The following is a 22,160-nucleotide window of genomic DNA, read 5'->3' as shown; positions in this document are numbered from 1 at the left end:
TTCTGTCACCATTCTTTTTGTTTTTTTAGTTTTTTTACATGCTATGCAACAATTGCATTTATAAAAGCCTTTTTTATCCATAAAGTTATGCAATTCTGCATAACCATAAATCTCACAATAGTATGACTAAATCTGCGCATGTGTGTTGTCTTTGTTGATAGGCTTGATGGCTGTGTAGTATGTATGTTGGCTGTGTGTGATTATTTGTAATGGGTGTATTTACTGTGTGTGATATATGTGTGTATTGGCTGTGTATGATATTTGTGATGGGTATTTAAATCAGATATAAATATGAATGTAGGCCCATGTGTGAATGCAGATGTGTATTTCTGCAGTGTCACATACACACAGGCCCAACGTCAGATGTACACAGCTATACACATACACTGTCAAATAAAGCCAGTAGCACACCATTCCAGGCAAATAGTAACATGCACAGTCACACACACAATTTACAGGCAGTTATACACAGTCACAGGCAGACAGTCACACCCACAGTTACAGACAGTCACACACAGGTACAGATTGTTACACACACACACAGTTACAGGCAGACAGTCATATACACAGTTACAGGTAGACAGTCACATATAGTTACAGGTAGATAATCAAACACACAGTTACAGGCAGTCACACACCACAGGCAGACAGTCACAAACCATTATGTGACAAATGCTCCTTCCCACGTACATTTGTCACGGACTCCTGGAGGAGTGCGGAAGTCAGCCTCCTGCCCACTAACTATGGTCCAAGTCTGGGACACCGTTTGGGAGTTACCCTGCCACCAATATCCGTTTTACCAGGGTTGCCCTGGTTTGGCACTATAGGATAGCGCCAACTCATACATATTTCGTCCTGCTTGAAATTAGCAATAGTTAATTAGAGAAATGTATATTGGAAAATAAGCTAGAAAGACTTAATCATGACGATTCTGTCTCCAGATCTCCTATTCCAGCATCTCACTTTCGGGAGAGGAACTAAATTAAAGCTGCAGATGCTCCCAGTTAGCTCTGTCAAATCAATACTAACTCTGACCCCTGAAAAACCATCTAGTATAACATAATGGTAAAGTATGTGTTATGTATCTTGTTGTTTTATAGCTGTGTATAGGTATATATAATATCCCCTTAGTATTTGGGGAGTTTTTAAAGTTATCAAGTGTTATTACTTGCAGGAGGAGGTTCGAATGGGATGAAAAGTGACTCCAGGGAGAATCATTTCCATTGTCAGTGTGAGAAATGCAAAAAAAAATATGAGGCTGTTGCCACATGCGGAGGGATTAACTGCTCGTTTGATATGAGAGGAACTAAGAAATGTGTATGTGAAAATACAAAGTCTATGGGCTCTGGTATACAAGTATGCTGCAAAGGAAACACTTATATCTGCTTTAACAACAAGAACGTGAAAAATGCAGGTTAGACTCCCATGTGGACAATACGTTTTCATGATGCTATTTTTTTTTTTTATTCTTTATTTATTCCAAGACAAGGTAACAGAACATAATACCAACATAACAATGTTAGGTTGAATACAGTCATAATTAGATATAAATACATTATCATCGGATGTCAACTTAAAGTCGGTGCGAACCACCTTGTGAATTAAAGTATGATTCTTGACTGTATATAGTAGTCGCTACTGCGTGTCATGCTGTATAATTTGTATTGATATTGTAGCGCTAAACCCATCCTGGTGTTTTTTAACAATTATTGTAAAACTTAAGACAACAATACAGACTTCTCGTAATATCGTAGAGGAGTTCACATGCCCGAGGTACGGTTCCCTTAAAAGTATAGAATTATCCGGGCATGCTAGTATTCCGGCTGTTATATGCACTCCCTCCTTCAATTACTGCTGCAAGCCTGCACTGTATAGTTTATCGTAACAGAAGTAAGAGTAGAAAGATTGTAGAGTGAATTCTCTCGAGAGTAGGAGAAGGGAAAAAAAAAAAACAGGGGGAGGGAGCGAGGGTAGGGGAGAGCCGGGGAGATCCATCAGTAGCTTTATTCTCCGGAGGCCGGTGGAACCACGCCCATGGCACACACAAACACCAAGGCTATCCACCCTGCTCACATCCTCTAGAGAGGGGTCTCAAGAGTCCCCCCATTCGGGGGAGACCACAGTTTCTTTCGCCTATTCTAAATCAATATCTAGTCTCGTAGTAACGGTGAGATATTGACTTCTCCCCTCACTTCGTTCATGATGCTATTTTGTGATCAATCTTAATATGTACCATTGTCATCCTCCTGATAACCATTAAAACTGCACTGTCACCGTCTGGGAAATTTGCATAAATTGGTCATATTGCAGCTGATGGGCCGAGGGAAAGGAAAGGTGAATATAACTTACCTGAACCTGACATGGGCACCACCATTTTTCTCAGTGCCAGGTGCCGACATCACTGCAGCACTCTCACGCATGCACACGAGTGCATGAGGTCCTGTGTGTAATGAACTCCTGTAAATAGTTACAGTCACACACACATAGTCACAAGCAGGCACTATAGTCAGGGACAAATTTGCGGTAGTTGGGTCCTGCCTCCACAACGAACAGTTAACTCAATGTTTTATTAGAGATGCTTGATTGACGGCAGTCTGTATCTTATCCTCCAATGATGAAATGGTGGAGGCGGAGCTACGCTCTGCTTTATGGTATACTCAGCCAGTCACTGCCCCAATCACTGCTATGAATTGTGTAGCACAAGGCTATAGTTTTAAATGAATATTTGCATTCAAATTGAGATATTTTGAGTTGGATGTAGTAAATGGGAATTTATTCTTTGACCCCATTAAGGGTATCTTAGTAGACATTATCAGGATTGCCTGAGAACTGATGTGCCTCTATCTAGAGAAAACCTGGTTAATTAGTAGAACACTATAACCACAAAAGCAATGTTCTTAATGGAGCAGTTTTGGTGTATAGATCACACCCCTATAGGTCAGTTTCGCTGCTCAATTTTATGCCATAAAGGAGATAAGGGAACACTCTATGCACCATACCCATTACAGTGCGCTCTAGTGGTTTTGGTGTCAGGTGCCCCTCCATTGTAATTAGTCCAACTGTTTTTGAATGGTGTGACTTTTTACCTGAGTTTCTCGGCCTGAACCTCTGCAGTGAATAGCAAGCTTATTGGCTTCATGTGAGTCCTGCGCCACTGGGCTTAGCTCAGGCAGATCTTCTGACTGTCACTGAGGATGTGGTGAAGACAGAGACCAACACCATTTATTGGTGTATACATCCTGTCCCCCTAGTCTCACCTCTGTTCACGTTGGTCATTCAGCTATAGTCACATCTCCCCTGGCTGTGAGGGGCATGATATACACCAAAGCTGCTTCATTCAGTTAATGTTGTTTTGGTGCTTATTGTATCCCTTTAAGAGTAAATTGTGTTGCTTCAACATTTGTGTGATCTCTTCTCTGATAACATTAAAAGTGCCATGGAATCCAGCCTGGACCTCTAGCTGAGAAGAGGACAATGCCAGCAACTTCTAACTGCAGCAGAGCAGTTCATGCTGGGATGATTCCCTTGATAACATGAGTTTGAATTTATATTCTCTTTATGTGGATTCTTAGCAATAAGACTTATCGTCGAGAAGGTTTTCCACAATTTTAATATGTTTTCAGTGTTTTCATTGATGAAGCGTGATCATAGATATTGGTGGATTCTGCTGAATTTTGTTTCTCTAGTTACTAAGACAGAAAGTTATCTAAAATAAATCACATCACTAATGTGTACTTTTGCCTTTTTCCTTTATTTTTCTTCTACAAGTTACGCAGCCAGAAATAACTGTCCCTTCACCATTCCCATCCTACGAAAGTGAGAATGAAGAGATGGATAGCAGCAAAGAATGTAAAGATGACAACGAAAAATGTAAAGATGGCAGCGAAGAAGATAATAAAGAAAATAAAGATGTTAGCAATGGGGACAATGAAAACGAGTCAGACAAAGGAGTAGATAATAAAACAACCAATGGACGGTAAATATCTGTCAATTACTCACTGAAATTCTGCATGTTTTTATGTTAAGTTGTTTATGGTTAACTAGAATAAAAGCAGAGGTTAATATTTTACAAAAGGGAGAATAACCAAGTTATTCAGTAAAATAAATTTAAAGTTTAAGGCAAAGTAGTTGAATTGCAAGCATAACAAGACTTAATGTAACAGTTCCTTTAAATGGTTCACTTCACTTTCCAATCTATCACTTTAAGAGTCTAATTGAAGTTCATGGATCCACCTATTTAAACCTTCAACTTCAATGTCTCAGTGCACAATTAATGTGTCTCTACCAGTGTGTAGTTGACACCTATTTACTCTGCTACAGGTACCTTTCTACCAAGTCCCAGTGACTTTTCTAATTCCCCTCAAAGTTAAATCCCAGTTAAATTACTTGCCTATTAATTGTTACCGACCTGGATTGGACTTTGACGCTTCTTTCGTACTCCCCTAACTTTGCTTATTAATTGTTGCTGAGCTGGATTGGATTTGACCATTCTCTTGGATATTCCTTTGGACTGATTTACTGTTGCCAAACGGGATTTTCCCTATTGTATTCAAAGTATATATATATATATATATATATATATATATATATATATATATCTCTCTCTCTCTCTCTCTCTCTCTCTCTCTCTCTCTCTCTCTCTCTCTCTCTCTCTCTCTCTCTCTCTCTCTCTCTCTCTCTCTCTCTCTCTCTCTCTCTCTCTCTCTCTCTCTCTCTCTCTCTCTCTCTCTCTCATGGAGGATGAGAAGAAGCTGTTGATGATCAATAGTGTCAAAAGCCGCAGACAGGTCAAGGAGAATTACCTGTCCTCTCCTGATCTCTCCCTGTCCTTCTTGACTAGTGTCTCTGACTGCCTCTTTGCTATTTCTAACTGGATGGCTGCCCACTTCCTTAAACTGAAATTCTGGTCTTTCCTCCCTCAAGTGTTGTTACTCCTGTGTCTGTCTCCCTCCAAGTCAACGGTGCTACCATCAGATCCACCACGCAGGCTCGCTGCCTAGGTGTTCTCTTTGACTCCGACCTCTCCTTCAAGCCTCAAGTTCAATCTATCGCCAAATCCTGTCATTTCCATCTCAAAAACATTGCGCGCATCCGCCCCTACTTAACGCCAGATGCGACTAAGGTGTTGGTCCATTCCACTGTCCTTTCTCGCCTTGACTTCTGTAATCGGCTTCTCAGTGGTCTTACGTGCTCCCAACTTGCGCCATTACAGTCCATAATGAATGCGGCGGCGAGGTTCATCTTCCTGGCGGCCCGCACATCCCATGCCTCACCCTTCTGACAGTCCCTACATTGGCTTCCTATAAAATATAGAGCTCAATTTAAAATTCTGGATCTTCCTTTCAAATCTCTACATAATGCTGCTCCCACCTATCTATCCTCCCTTATACACAAGTATGTCCCGTCTAGGCCCTTACGATCTGCCGGAGACTTACGTCTATCTTTTGTCCGTACTCCCACCTCTGATGCTCGCCTTCAAGACTTCTCGAGGGCTGCACCGTTCCTGTGGAACTCGCTTCCCTCCTCCGTTAGATGCTCACTCAGTCTCCACTCCTTCAAAAAATCGTTAAAAACCCACTTCTTCATAAAAGCGTATCAATTAAACTGTTAATAGCTCCCAACTGGTTCCTCTTCTGCAACTGTCACTAGTCTAATACTATCCTTACCTTTTGTGTCATTTTACCCCACTCCCTCTAGCATGTAAGCTCATTGAGCAGGGCCCTCAACGCCTCTGTTCCTGTGTGTCCAACTTGTCTGGTTACAACTACATGTCTGTTCGTCCACCTATTGTAAAGCGCTGCGGAATTTGACGGCGCTCTATAAATATCATAATAATAATATGAATGCGGTAAACAGCTGAACAGGAAAAGCATGCAATCAGCATACAATCCAATTCCCCAATAATAAGACAACACTGCGTTTTGAGGTCAAGCAGAACTGATTAATGGCAGGTACTCTGCTTTTATGCAGTGCTCCCCTGCAAGGGAGACGCCCACAGGCAATTAGGCATTAACCAATCACATATCGGTTACATCCCACAGATTCCCTCCCCTCTGCTTGGGAGATAATTGAGTTTCTTACTGTATCTACTCAATTATCTCAAAGCTAAAAGCTTATACTTTTTATGCATTTTTATAACTTTATGATTTTTCATCACACAGGAATAAAACTTATATTTTTATGAACAACACCACTTGGGGACAAACATATAAAAAATTCGTACCAATCGGTTCAGTGGTTCCAGAGATATGGAAAAAGTCTCTTTGGACAGACCGCATGCCTGTTTGCATGCCCAAAACAGTTCCACAGATTCAGGCTGTGCGGTCGGTCTAGTTCTGCCTTGAAAATTGACAGGCGGCGTTCGAATAGTCGAACGCACTTCGACTTGTGTCGAAGTAAAACGAGGTTAAACTTCCGCGGTGGTCGTTAGTCGAGTGGCAGTCTATTTCACATGAAAAAGATGACAAAGTCCCATGTTCGTTCAAATGTGTGGCTGATTTCCGTTCCAGGGATTTGACGGCACACACCGCTGACCGCGTTCGACTGCATTAAAATGGCCGCCACCACGTGTTCAATTGTCTAATGGCGGCCACTTCGACTACTTCGGCTGTATCCGAAGTGCCATATCACATGTACCCATTCTTTGTACAACACAGTTAAAGGGCCAGAAACAGCATTATATAAGTCCATAAGCCCCAACTCAGTTCCTTAAAGGGCAATACATCCCAGGGCCATAGTCGCAGGGCAGGAGGCTGGCAATCAGTCCTCTCCAATGCCCAGTGGCAAATGGCAGTTTGTCACACATATCAAACAAGTAAAAAAAGGTACTCCAAGGCTTAAGAGTTACTAAGTTTTTTGCTGAAGTGTATTTTTGAAAAAAGTGAAATTCCTTTTTTGGGCTACATAATCGCTGATTCTTCTATTTGTATGGATTCCAAAAAGTTGAAGCTATCAAATTGGCCCCAAATTAAATCCAATAAAGAGATTCAATGTTTTATTGGATTTTCTAATTTCTATAGAAAATGTATATATTAAAAAAAAAAAAAAAATTCTTACATTTCTCCTAACAAACCTTACTAAACAAGATCAGTCACTTTATTGGGGTGAAAAGGAACAGGATTCTTTTGAATCATTAAACCGTTTCATATCTGCCCCTATTCTTAGATAACCCAATCCTACTCTCCAATATACCCATGAAGTAGATGCTTGAGATATTGCAATTGGAGCCGTACTCTCTGAAAGAGACAATCCTTCTTCTTCTCCTTTACATCCTAGTTTTTTTTTTTGTTTGTTTTTTTTTTAGAAAGAAAAGATATATCTCCCACAGAAAGAAATTAGTGTTGGAGAAATAGAATTGCTATCCATAAAAATATCTCTGAAGAATGGAGACATTGACTTGAGGGTTCTCCTGTTCCTTTTGTTCATCTCACAGACCATAAGAACCTTTAACACCTTCGCTCTGCAAAAAGGTTAAATCCTAAACTAGCCCGGTGGGGTCTTTTTTGAGTGGTTTGATTTTCATATCACTTACCGTCCAGGTAATAAAACTGGTAAAGCTGATGCTTTCTCAAGAATACATGAAGTTACTCCGTTTCCCAATTGTGATGTGATTTTCCACTCTGATACCATAATTAGTTTAAGACCATAAAAGAGTAAAGAAAGGTAATGTAATTATTAAACTCCTGAAGCTGGGGGTAACTCTAGTGACAAAGGAAAAAAGGAATATATATATAACACACGTGCTCTCCAGTGGTAAAAAATATAAAATTAAATTACCAGAATGTAGAAATGTAAGAAGAACCTTCTATTCTTCTTTATAAAAATGCAAAAAATACAATCTACAAATAAACATAAAAGAACATAGTGTAGTTGGTTTAAAACACCATATAATGCGCTAATAAGATTGCACTCACAGAATGGAAGCGCAGTGTAGGCGTATAACAATCTTTTAAGGACTTGACGGAGTCTCTGTTATCTTCTTTAAGACCTTATTGGAAAAGGGGAGACACACAAACCATAGTGCACCGATATAATATATAACAAAAATGGTTTTATTAAGTTACACTTACAGAAATTCGGGTGTAATGCAGCGTATCAGTCAAAAAGGGATTATGGTGTCGACATCCTTCCTCCCATGGCTGATGAAAAATCGCCGAATTAAGAACACATTTAATAATAACAAAAAATAAAATAAAAGTACAAATAAAGTCCAAAGGTGCTGTTGTGGTCCCTCCGCCCTACGCGTTACGTCCAAATTTGGACTTCCTCAGGGGCATAAAAGAAGGTCTGCAAACAGAAAAAGGTCTCCGTCCGTCTTTTAAATCCTGGGTTTCAAAATCCCGCCATCTATACGGCCAATCCCATCGTGCCGTCATTTGCGTTCCACTTTCGCTATTCAAGCCTCTCTTTCATGTCCGTACGAAATGTGTGTACTTCCGGTATTGTGTGGAACGCAAATATGCGTTCCACGCTCGTGAATTAAGCAAATAGTCCCAGAAGGTAAAAAACGGGCATGAAAGGAAGAGGGAGAAGTGTCTATCAGATTCTTAGCCAAAAGTAACGAATTAATTATAGTTAAAACAATTCAGTATCATTATTTAAAATGTAAAAATACATAAATAGAAAATATAAAAGTACTTAATGTCAAAGTCCACTATTAATAATATACATAAGGGGTGATTATACAACTATATGAAAAATAAAAACGTGAATATTAAGATTTATATCTTAAAAAAGAGACTGTTGGATGACATAATGGAATTTATATAAAAATTGATAGAAAAATATATTTCAAATTCTATAAAAAGATGATTATAAAAAATTATTGTGTAAAAATAATTATAAAAAGCATACCATGTCAAAATCAACATTAAGTCCTCTTGGACTAAAAGTCTTCAAATTAAAAATCCAAAAACCTTCTCTTTGTCTTAATTTTTTAATTAGATCTCCTCCTTTGTCATCCAAGGTCACTTTTTCCAATCCCGTGCATAAAAAGGTTTCCAGTTTAAAATCAGGACAGTTGTTGCAGTGTACAGGTACCGAGTGAGTGGTTAACTCTAGTGAGACTGGTCTCTATGGAATAAATAAGGGAAAAAAAGCAAACTACCAGGAGAGAGCTAGAAATAATAACTGTATCACTGGTGGAGTGGCAAATATCAACCAATTAGGCTAGGTATTGCTAAAAATAAAACAACTCTTAATATAGTGATTAAGAGGTGAAATAAGTCACAACGAAAAGAAAAGGAAAAGAAAATTCAAACAGAAATAATAAAGTACATATTTACAAAACAATTATCCTGAGTGTAGCTAAAATGTCTGTATATGAAAATCTTGTAGTTCTACCCAAATATAGGGATAATGAATACATAGTAAGGTAGTACAGGCTGTAGCTTTGTGAGTTCAGGATAATAAAAAAGACCATCTGTAGCAGAGCAGCAGTATGATGAGAATATAAAAAAAAATCTAAACTCCAAGCAAAGAGATAAGGGGACGTCTCCCTCCCCTTATGAAATACTACTTTTTTTTTTTCTAAATGTGCAGTACTGCAATAGGAATACTAAGATATCAGAAAATGCTCATAAAACAGGCTAAATGGTCTTGCAACTAAAGTACAGCAATGTAGTGGGAACAAAAAAGCAACATTGTATTGGTTAATAGTCGCTGCCAAATTATGTAGCCAATACATGTCTGTATCAATAGGGGTGATGGCAAGGAGAGGTAAAGTAAATAGAAACATAGAATGTGACGGCAGATAAGAACCATTCGGCCCATCTAGTCTGCCCAATTTTCTAAATACTTTCATTAGTCCCTGGCCTTATCTTATAGTTAGGATAGCCTTATGCCTATCCCACGCATTCCCTTTATGTATTTAAATGTTTCTATCATATCCCCCCTGTCTCGTCTTTCCTCCAAGCTATAAATGTTAAGATCCTTTAACCTTTCCTGGTAAGTTTTATCCTGCATCCATGAACCAGTTTAGTAGCCCTTCTCTGAACTCTCTCTAAGGTATCAATATCCTTCGGAAGATAGGGTCTCCAGTACTGTGTACAATACTCCAAGTGAGGTCTCACCAGTGTTCTGTACAATGGCATGAGCACTTCCCTCTTTCTACTGCTAATACCTCTCCCTATACAACCAAGCATTCTGCTGGCATTTCCTGCTGCTCTATTACATTGTCTGCCTACCTTTAAGTCCTCAGAAATAATCACCCCTAAATCCCTTTCCTCAGATGTTGAGGTTAGGACTCTATCAAATATTCTGTACTCTGCCCTTGGGTTTTTACGTCCAAGATGCATTATCTAGCACTTATCCACATTAAATGTCAGTTGCCACAACTCTGACCATTTTTCTAGTTTACCTAAATCATTAGCCATTTGGCTTCTCCCTCCTGGAACATCAACCCTGTTACATATCTTAGTATCACCAGCAAAAAGACATACCTTACCATCAAGACCTTCTGCAATATATAAAAACATTAGAGAGAATGGGTCAAAGTACATCCCTGTCACCATATCCCTGAAGTACCCCACTGGTGACAAGCCCATGCTTCGAATATACTCCATTGACTACAACCCTCTGTTGCCTGTCACTTGTTGCCACAGCCTTACCCATTCAACAATATTGGAATCCAAACTTAAAGATTGCAGTTTATTGATAAGCCTTCTATGTGCAACAGTGTCAAAAGCCTTACTGAAATCTAGGTAAGCAATGTCTACTGCACCACCCTGATCTATTATTTTAGTTACCCAATAAAAAAAAAATCAATAAGATTAGTTTGGCATGATCTCCCTGAAGTAAACCCATGTTGTCTCTGATCTTGAAATCCATGTGTTCTTAGATGTTCAACAATCCGATTCTTTAACATGGTTTCCATTACTTTCCCCACTACTGCAGTAAGGTTTACTGGCCCGACTCCTCCCTACAACCTTTCTTGTGAATGGGCACAACATTTGCTAACTTCCAATCTTCTGGGACTTCTCCTGTTATCAATGATTGGTTAAATAAATCTGTTAATGGTTTTGCTAGTACACCACTAAGCTCTTTTAATAACTTGGGGTGTATTCCATCAGGTCCCATTGACTTATTTGTCTTTATTTTTGACAGTTGACATAGAACCTCTTCCTCTGTAAACTCACATGTGACAAATACCTCATTTGTCCTTTTTCCTAACTGAGGCCCCTTTCCTTAATTTTTCATCTGTAAATACTGAACAAAAATATTCACTGAGGCAGTCAGCTAGACCTTTATCCTCTTCTACATACCTTCCTTCTTTTGTTTTTAATCTAACTAAGCCTTGTTTTACTTTCCTTTTCTCATTTATGTATTTAAAAAATGTTTTGTCCCCTTTTCTTACTGACTGCTATTTTCTCTTCTGTGTGTGATTTGGAAGCTCTTATAACTTGCTTAGCCTCTTTCTGCATAATCTTATAGGTCATTCTGTCTTCCTCACTCTGGGTTTTTTTTGTTTGTTTTTTATAATAACTAAATGCTAACATTTAGTTTTTTACTATTTTGGCCACATCTGCGGAGTACCACAGTGGTTTCTTGAATTTTTTGCTTTTACTGACAAGCCTAATGATTTTTTTGTTGCCTTCAGCAGTGCAACTTTTAAATAACTCCATTTAAATTGCTCCAGTCTGATAATGACTCCTTTACACATATTCTAATTTTAGAAAAGTCTGGGTTTCTTTTTAAAGTCTAAAACTTTTGTTTTTGTGTGGTGGGACTCAGTCACTGTTCTTATATTAAACTACCCTAAACTTTCACCTACAGTAATATCTGATACCAAATCTCTGTTGCGGTCGCCGGCCCGCCGCGTCACACGGCCGGCAACCGCTCTCCCAGGTCTTCCGGGCATCACGCCCAAATCCAAGATGGCGCCGACCGCGTGGTCGCGTCCATCTCTAGCTCCGTCCCCGAAAATTATACTAACGTGTGCGTGACATCACGTCAACGCACACGCACGTTTTGGGGTCAGAGGTCGCCCTCTGACCAATCAGAGCATAGAGAGGGATATTTAAATCCCTAACTCACCCCAGTACCTTGCCCTGTCGTGGTTTCCGTTTCCTGGTTTCCTGAGAGTGCTTTATATTTGTGAATCTGATTTCCTGGTATCCTGATCTTAGCTTTTCCCTGGTTATTCTGGTTTCCCTGACTTGGCTTGTGTAAACGGTATTGTGTATTTTCTTGCTTCCTTGACCTCGGCTTTCCCTTTGACCATTCTCTGTCTCTAGCGTATTAGTCCGGCCATTCTAAGGTCCGGTTTACGCTCTGTCCTTTTAATTTCCTTTTCTTATATGTATATGTTTACATAGTTTCTGCGTGCTGTACCACACTAGTAGTCGTGACAATCTCCATTTGTTAACACTAAATCTAGTATGGCCTCTTTAAGAGTTGGCTCCTCAACGACTTGTTTTAGAGACAATCCCAGTAGGGAGTTTGGAATATATGTGCTCCTGGCACAAGCAGCTATTTTTGTTTTCCAGTTCACATCAGGAAGATTAAAGTCACCCATTATAATAACTTCCCCTTTATCCCCCCTTTATTGTCATTTTAGCTATTTCCTCAACTAGTAGATTATCTAACTCTTCTGTTTGTCCTGGGGGCCTATAAATAACACCTACACGAGTTACTGTGTGATTACCAAATTCTAACGTAACCCAAACAGACTCTATGTTCGCCTCACTAACTTTTATTAGACTAGATTTTATGCTATCCTTCACATACAGGGCCACCCCTCCCCCTTTCTTGCCTTCCCTGTCTTTTCTATATAAAGAGTACCCTGGTATTGCTATGTCCAAGTCATTTTTCTCATTATACCATGTCTCAGTAACAGCGACTAAATCCACACTATCAGTTGCCATTATTGCCACAAGTTCATGGATCTTATTCCCTAAACTGCGAGCATTTGTAGACATGACTCTAAGCTTATCAGTTTTTTAACACACTTGCTACAGGCACCTTCTGTCCTTGTTTTGGGGGACAATTGGATTGATGTTTTATCAGCCTTTTGCCTCCACCTCCTAGTTTAAATACATCCTAGCAAAACCTCTGAACTGCTCACTGAACATTTGTTCCCTTTTGAGAAAAATGCAAACCATCTTTTGGTACGGTTTATTTCCATTCCAAACAGAGCTACCATGAGAAATAAATCGAAATCCTTGCTCCCGACACCATTCACAAAGCCACACGTTAAAGTCCCTAATCAGCCTGTCGTTCTGAGTGTTATGCACAGGCAGAACTTCAGAGAATGACAGTGTGGAAGCAACCTACCGTATATCATTGGCAAAAACACAAACTTGCTTAACCTCTGAAACCTCATTGCAAGCCAAGTCATGTGTCCATAGATGGACAAGTACATCCAATTCCCCTTCCTGCTTTGCTCGCTTAACAATATTACAGATACGTCTCCTGTCTCTGTGAGCAGTAGCTCCGGAAAGACACCTCACAAGACCACCATTGTCCATCTCCACACCTCTTATGATGGAATCCCCCAACAACAACTGCTTTCTGTTAGGCCTCACCATAGTCTCCAAGCCTGTCTCCATAACACCACTACCCTCAGTGCCTGAGCCTGTCTCCACAACACCACTACACTCAGTGCCTGAGCCTGTCTCCACAACACCACTACCCTCAGTGCCTGAGCCTGTCTCCACAACACCACTACCCTCAGTGCCTGAGCCTGTCTCCACAACACCACTACCCTCAGTGCCTGAGCCTGTCTCCACAACACCACTACCCTCAGTACCTGAGGCTGTCTCCACAACACCACTACCCTCAGTACCTGAGGCTGTCTCCATAACACCACTACCCTCAGTACCTGAGGCTGTCTCCATAACACCACTACCCTCAGTACCTGAGGCTGTCTCCATAACACCACTACCCTCAGTACCTGAGGCTGTCTCCATAACACCACTACCCTCAGTGCCTAAGCCTGTCTCCATAACACCACAACACCTGGTGCCTGAGTTTATCTCCATACCACCATTACACTCTGAAAGTGCAGAAAATGAATCATGTAGAGCAACAGACTGTGCAATATGCCTTTTATCCACAACTCTAAGTCTACCAGATCCTACAGTAATCCATCTGCCATTCCTAGTATGTCTCTGCGGCAGTGGCTTTGCAGCAGTTCCAGCCTGAGTTTGTTTACCAGATAATTTACCAGATAGAGATTGGCATAGCTGGGGGCACAAGTCGTACCCATGGCCGTGCCCGCAGCTGTAGATAGTAGGTGCTATTAAATACAAAGTATTTGTGTGTCAAAACAAATGATGGTTCCAGTAGAAATTTCTTATGGGGAGGTGAGTATTTAGATGATTTATCAAGAAAGTAGGAGGTGGCCTTATTCCCTATAGTGTGTGGGAAGTTGTTGTATAGGCATACTACATCCTTGCGAGTAAAGTGTAAGGGGGTACTACTAAATTCTCCAAGGTTAGTAATTGTATGTTTGTTTTGTATCCTGTAAGAAGGAAGCCAGAGTGGTGACGAAAGGATGTAATAAGTTTTCAAGAAATTTACTGGCATTCTCTGTGGGATTGATTGCCAGAGACGATATGTCTACCAGGCAGATTTGTTAAGTTTTTGTGAACCTTAGGTGGGCAGTAGAAGGTGGCCATAGTAGGTAAAAATTTTGGCAAGATGAATCTATGTTCATTGGTGGTGATGAAGCCATCTTCGACTGCAGTGCTTAGCAACATTTTTAATGCCTGCAAATAATCTGGGGTGGGGTTTTCCTAATTTCTTATAGCACAAGATGTCGTGAAGATGGGGCATACACATATTTCTAGCTACTCAATAATACTATGTTGCCTCCCTTGTCCGATCGTTTAATAAGGTCTTTATTTGTCCTGAGTTCTTGTAGAAATCTTAGATTGTTCTGTTCTTTTGGAAGGAGTTGGTAAAGCATCTATGTAACGGATCACCTGGCACCCCGACTGGATACCTCCGCCAAAAGATGCTCCTAGCGCTTACCAAGGACCATCAGCACTGCACTGAGCACTCCACTTGACCCCATAAGCACTGCAGACCCCACGAACCGCCGCAGCTTGGTTGGGGTCTTGCCATCTCCTATCTACCCTGGACCTACAACAAGGCTCCAGGCTCCAGTGGGTGAACCTCTTACCCCAGAGAGCGAAGCAGGAACAGCAACAAGCTCTTAGAAGAGCTTAGTGATTATAGCAAGAGAGTATGAAGAGCATAGCAATCCCTTGTAGCAGATTCCCCCAATAAGAGACAAGTGTAACGGATCACCAGGCACCCCGACTGGGTACCTCGGTTGAAGGATGCTCTGCTCCTAGCGCTTCCTGAGGGCTCCAAGCACTCCAGCAGACACCATAACCACCGTAGACTCCTTCAGAGAGCAAGACAGGAGCTTAGGAGTGATATAGCAAGAGAGTGTGACGAGACCAATCTCGCCACTGTGCATTGGAGGAGCCTGGTTGCCCGCCTGCTGCCTTTAGACTATGGCCCCATGTTGAAACGCTTGATTTTCCCCTGCAAAGACACAAAAGCCGGGTCATTTGGTACTTGTCCTATTTGAACAGTGATACCCCAGATAGCTATGCCATGGAGCCCATTCGTATAACGAAAGACTATGTGAAAGACTTTGCCTCCATGGCAGTTGAACTATATGTATGTGATCTGAGCGCCCTTCAGTAATAATGTGCGCTCAGATCTAAACTATCTGGGGATATGTTGAATGTACCTGTTTTATGCAATAGCTGCACAGTTATATATTTTTATGTATTTTATTGTCTTTTGCTGCCATGTGTTCAATGGAGTTTTGCCTCTGTCCTTGGAGATAATTGGATTACTTCCCAATTATCTCCAGGATAGAAGACTCTGTGGAACTGGTTTTGGGAAAAGCCATGCTTCATTTGGTCACAAAGGACTACGATCTATCTTTTGAACCACTGTACCAATTTGTATGCTTTTGACGTATGTTTGTATTTGGAGTATGCTGATTCTGAAAATGTTTTATGTGAATGTGATGCATACTTTGAAAGTTATGAATAATGTGGAAAAACTGTATTTCTCTGCCTGTGATAATTACATTACCCATTGTGTAAAGTAATTGTATCACAGGCAGAGGGGAGGATTTTATGTGGGAGTGTCTGAGTGTTTTGTATATGTTTATTGGTTGTTTTCCAAAACCCTTTGGGTGGTACTAATGTGTATATAATAACAATAAACCCACAGCTCTGTCTGTTCCTGCTTGACCCTCAAAACAGAGCCTTGTCTCGTTCTTGGGGGGATTTACTGTATGCTGTTAGAGACTGATTGCAAGGAGTGTAAGCCGCTTAGGTGCTTTTCCTGTTCAGCTGCTAGCAGTTATTCGTGAGGTTCCAGTTCGGGAGTTTGGAGCATTCCCTTGTATCCAGTTTGGAAGTTTGGTGTTCTGCAGTAGCTGTGCCTGTGTCTCTGGAAGGGAAGATCTACTAAACGGCTTTTAACCCCTTTTATGCCTGGGGGTGCTGTTACAGAGAGTATGACTAGCATAGCAATCCTTTGTAGCAAATTCCCCCAATAGGAGACGGCACTCCAAATTGAGTGTGAAGTAGAACTGTCTGTACTGGCACATACAGCCTCTTTTATTCACATTCTACAAACATAGTACTGCCCACAGGGGTTTGAAGAACAACCAATCAACACATTACAACACAGCTAACACTCCCATTCATTACATCAGAAATCCTCCCCTCTGCCTGTGATACAATTATCTCAACACAATAGACTAGCTTAAATATCACAGACAGAGAAATACAGGTTTATAAAACATATCACAGGGACCCCAAAACATGCATTAACCCCATAAAAATATATCTTCGGAACAGGGGGATCTCGGTGAACCACATATCCAAAATTCACCCGAATCCGTTCAGTAGTTGGGAAGATATGGTTTAATGCAGATTCTGCAGAACATATACAGGCTATATGAAAAATAATTACTGTTCTGTAGTTTAAAACTACTGAACGATGTCTTTGTGCACCAAATACCGGCGAGATGGCACCGTGTAGAAAAGTCAAAACAGCGTCTGTGAGTTAAAATGGCCACCATTCATTATTCTCACCATGTCCTTCATCCATTGTTCTCAACATGTGCCTCTGATACATGAAATGGTGGCCACCCAGTAACGCCACAGTTTGTCTGGTAGTCTATCCAGCCGGACCAACAGATGAAACACATGGGGAACAGTGCAACAAACGAAGGGAATCATAAAAAATATGGACAATAGTAATATTTGTGCACAATCTCCAGTTTTGTCACAGGGCACAAATAGTGTTTTCAAATGCCATATATCCCAGGGCCATAGTCAGAAGGTAGGAGGCGGGCAAGCAGCCCCCTCCAAGAACACGTGGCGAGGTCTGTTCTGTTTGATTGGAATTCCTTAGCTTATTTTTTTTTTTTCATCCTTTAAATCAATATTCACTTTTTAAAATGTTTTCTCTTCTATTTTAATTAGAAACTGCATTAGTTAAAAGCGCAATCAATTAATAGATTATTCCACTCCTTAAGCCAATCTTTAGTATTTACTTTATCTGGTATTGAAATCTCGGTTCTCAGACCTCTAGGTACTAATTCCTGAACTAGCTGGAACTGGGGACAAACCGCAGCACCTCTGCCCACAGTCGCCGTGGCTTGACTGGGGTTCTGAAACCGCTCCCTCCTGGAGCCAAATGGGGAACTCCCTCTATCCACCCCCAGGCATTGGACGACACTCAGTCTTGGAGTTCTAGTCCTTACAAGGACTTTCCTTGTGAATCCTCCACACTGGAACAGTGATTGGTGATTAGCCCTTTCCCCTCCCGGTAACAAGTTTTTCATATACAAGCATATCTACACTCCGTATAATTGTTTTGTAAATGTGTACATTATTATTTCTGTTTGAGTTTTCTTTTCCTTTTGTTGTGGTGACTTATTTCTTATTTCCCAACTCCTTAGTCCATGGTCTTCCATAAGTATGGATTTTATTGTTGACCTCCCTTTGTTGGAGGGTAATACTTGTATTCTTACTATTGTAGACCATCTCACAAAGATGGTTCATTTCATTCCCCTTTCTTCTGTTCCCTCTGCATCTTCACTTGCTAAAATGTTCATAAAGGAAAGTCTGTCTTCACATAATTCCTGATGAGATGATTACAGATAAGGGAGTTTAATTTACTTCTGTCTTCTGGAGAGAATTTACAAAAAAATCTACAAATAGAACATAAATTATCCACTGCTTTTCATCCTCAAACAAATGAACAAAGTGAGAGGATAAACGGTATTTTGGAACAATATCTCCGTATTTATACCACTCGCCAACAGGACAATTGGACTTCCCAATCACCTGCCGCCGAGTTCTCATACAATAACATTCAAACGTCTACATAATTATCTCCTTTCTATTACAATGATGGCTATAACCAATTAATGTGTCTCTACCCGTGTGCAGTTGACACCTATTTACTCTGCCACCGGTACCTTTCTACCAAGTCCCAGTCCTATTCCCCTCAAAGTTAAATCCCAGTTAAATTACTTGCCTATTAATGGTTACCGACCTGGATTGGACTTTGACGCTTCTCTTGGACTCCCCTAACTTTGCTTATTACCTGTTGCTAAACCGGCCTGGATTTGACCCTTCTCCTGGATATTCCTATGGACTGATTTACTGTTGCCAAAGGTATTGCATACCTCTGAGAGTCCGTTTCAGGAAATTGTAAATTGGTAGTCAGATATGGTGAATTTTAATTATTTATTTATTTTTTACCCTCACTTGATGTTACTATGTTGCTGTGTTTCAGATCTTCTAATCAAAATGAAAGTTGGCTGATCGTTACTCTTGTGATTCTCCTCCTCTGTGTGGCATTTGCTGTTTTAATTATCGTTATGCGTAAACGCATTTTCAAGCTTCAAGGTAAGAAACTGGGGAAATGGGAATCAGTGGGTCATGTCCAGAGATAAAAGCTTTTTAAAAAGAAGGCATTGCTCCTACAATAGTTATATTGTTACACAGAGAGATGTTCCAGATTATTTGACCCATATAATGGCTTGTTTGCCAACCAGAGAGAAATGCTGACACTGTTGTTGCCAAACTTATTCAAATTGCAAAGTTGGAAAACAATCTCCACTCAGTTTTTTTTTTTTTTTTTTTTTTTTTACCCGGACCATATACTATTATAACTGCTCTGTATTAATAAAATATAAATGTATTGTCTCCAAAAATAAAATGGCAGCAGTATTAATGTTCAACATGTATTAAACAATATAGGTAATAGCTATGGAGTAATTCTATTGACCTATACTGGTTAAAGGAACACTCCAAGTACCAAAACACTACAGCCCACTCCTAAATGGTTTTACTAGTTACCCCAGGAGGGCACCATAAATACAGCATGCTTTACTGCTCATGGTTATCACTGTGAGATTATATAGTATGCGTGTGTCCCCTAAATTTAATATTCTGCATTATAGAAACATAGAATGTGACGGCAGATAAGAACCATTCGGCCCATCTAGTCTGCCCATTATTTTTTTAAAAAATACTTTCATTAGTCCCTGGCCTTATCTTATAGTTAGGATAGCCTTATGCCTATCCCACGCATGCTTAAACTCCTTTTCTGTGTTAACCTCTACCACTTCAGCTGGAAGGCTATTCCATGCATCCACTACCCTCTCAGTAAAGTAATACTTCCTGATATTATTTTTAAACCTTTGCCCCTCTAATTTAAGACACCGTCCCCTTGTTGTGGTAGTTTTTCTTCTTTTAAATATAGTCTCCTCCTTTACTGTGTTGATTACCTTTATGTATTTAAATGTTTCTATCATATCCCCCCTGTCTCATCTTTCCTCCAAGGTATGCATGTTAAGATCATTTAAAGGGACACTATAGTCACCTGAACAACTACAGCTTTCAGAGAAAATACAGTGTTTACATTGATAGGAATACCTCCAGTGGCCGTCAATCAGACGGCAACCAGAGGGACTTCCTATCATGTAGGGCCCTAAAAAGGCCTTGTACACGTCAGATGTATTAAGATACGTCTGATGTGTGCACTGTGTGCGCGCCTTCTTTCACCTGCCTGTCAGCAGAGGAGAGGGGGCGGGCAAAGACTGCAAGCTGAGCTGTCAGTCAGCTCAGCTCGCGGCTGCGCGCATGCGCGGTAGTGCGGTCAGGACTTCAGAGGGCGGCATGAATGCCGCCCTATGAAGTATGTGGGGCAAAGCCGCGCATGCGCACAAGGGAACAATGACGCTTCCAAATGGAAGTGTCTGATTGCTCCCTGCTCGCACCCGCCTATTTAGTCATTTTGACGAAATAGGGGGTGTGGCTTCACGAGGCTCCTGGCGCTGGAACCAGGTGAGTAAAAACAGCCTGGAGAGTCTCTTTAACCTTTCCTGGTAAGTTTTATCCTGCAATCCATGAACCAGCAGTTTAGTAGCCCTTCTTTGAACTCTCTCTAAAGTATCAATATCCTTCTGAAGATACGGTCTCCAGTACTGTGTACAGTACTCCAAGTGAGGTCTCACCAGTGTTCTGTACAATGGCATGAGCACTTCCCTCTTTCTACTGCTAATACCTCTCCCTATACAACCCAGCATTCTGCTAGCATTTCCTGCTGCTCTATTACATTGTCTGCCTACCTTTAAGTCATCAGAAATAATCACCCCTAAATCACCCCTTTCCTCAGATGTTGAGGTTAAGACTCCATTAAATATTCTGTACTCTGCCCTTGGGTTTTTACGTCCAAGATGCATTATCTTGCACTTATCCACATTAAATGTCAGTTGCCACAGCTCTGACCATTTTTCTAGTTTACCTAAATCATTAGCCATTTGGCTTATCCCTCCTAGAATATAAACCGTTACATACCTTATTGGATCTAGGATTCATATAGGAGCCGTGTGTCCTCTGACTTAAATATTCTGTATTTTATATCTAGGATTCGATATTCTGCATGTTAGATGTAGGACACAATATACTGTATTTTAGATCTAGGATTTGATATTCTGTATTTTAGATCTAGGATTCACATAGTAGATGATACCTTTTAGATAGGATGATCATCTGTTTTTTTATTAATTCCATAGAAAGTCAACCAGATGAGCCTGTTGGAGGAGGATTACCTGTAAAGGTGAGCTTTTTATAATGCTATAGCTTGATATCATAAATGCTTAATTTACCTTCAATACACAAGTAGTAGTGTAATACACAAGTCAGGAAATAGTACGGATCATAACCCACATTTTATAAATTCCATGGTACACAACAGAAGGCTTTGTCGCTAAATAGTAAGAAATGGAACAAAAACAGTCTAGACCAGGGCAACTACCCATGGAATGGTTGTGACGATGTGTTTGGATGGCCTCATACAAATAAAAAAGAAGTCCGTGGGAAAAGCTAAACACTTGTTCCAAATCTAAATGTGAATAGTTACATAGTTACATAGCGGAAAAGAGACTTGCGTCCATCAAGTTCAGCCTTCCTCACATTTGTTTTTTGCTGTTGATCCAAAAGAAGGCAAAAAAAAACCAGTTTGAACCACAATTTTGCAACCAGCAATGAAAAAAATTCCTTCTTGACCCCAGAATGGCAGTCAGATTAATCCTTGGATCAAGCAGTTATTACCCTACATTGAAAGATTATATCCTTGAATATTCTGTTTTTGCAAGTATGCATCTAGTAGCTGTTTGAACATCTGTATGGACTCTGATAAAACCACTTCTTCAGGCAGAGAATTCCACATCCTGATTGTTCTTACAGTAAAAAAAACCTTTCCTTTGCCTTAGACGAAATCTTCTTTCTTCCAGTCTAAACGCATGGCCTTGTGTCCTGTGTAAAGTCCAGTTTGTGATAGATTTCCACACAATGGTTTGTATTGGCCCCGATATTTGTATAATGTTATCATATCCCCTCTCAGGCGACGTTTTTCTAAACTAAATAGGTTTAAATTTGTTAATCTTTCTTCATAGCTGATATGTTCCATTCCTTTTATTAATTTTGTAGCCCACCTCTGCACTTTTTCTAGTGCCATAATATCCTTCTTTAGAAAAGGTGCCCAAAATTGCACAGCATATTCAATATGTGGTCTTACCAGTGATTTATAAAGAGGCAAAATAATATTTTCATCCCGAGAATGAATGCCCTTTTTCATGCATGACAATACCTTACTGGCCT

The 22,160-nt window shown here is 40.3% G+C and overlaps 1 protein-coding gene across 3 annotated transcripts in view; it reads left to right on the top strand.

Annotated features, from left to right (window-relative positions):
• LOC134610559 (uncharacterized) overlaps positions 1–22,160 on the top strand; it is a 77,029-nt gene that overhangs the window by 18,718 nt on the left and 36,151 nt on the right. For 2 of the 3 annotated variants that reach the window (XM_063453542.1, XM_063453541.1), the window contains exons 2-5: positions 1,175–1,414; positions 3,769–3,976; positions 18,787–18,899; positions 21,074–21,117. In XM_063453542.1, coding sequence (XP_063309612.1) covers positions 1,175–1,414; positions 3,769–3,976; positions 18,787–18,899; positions 21,074–21,117 — 605 coding nt within the window. The remainder of the gene's footprint in view (positions 1–1,174; positions 1,415–3,768; positions 3,977–18,786; positions 18,900–21,073; positions 21,118–22,160) is intronic. The other variant, XM_063453543.1, reaches the window with a different exon arrangement.

The sequence above is a fragment of the Pelobates fuscus genome, chromosome 5 (genome assembly GCF_036172605.1).
Source record: "Pelobates fuscus isolate aPelFus1 chromosome 5, aPelFus1.pri, whole genome shotgun sequence".
NCBI lineage: Eukaryota > Metazoa > Chordata > Amphibia > Anura > Pelobatidae > Pelobates > Pelobates fuscus.
The sequence above is the reverse complement of the archived record's forward strand: the minus strand, read 5'-3'. Positions and strand labels throughout refer to the sequence as shown.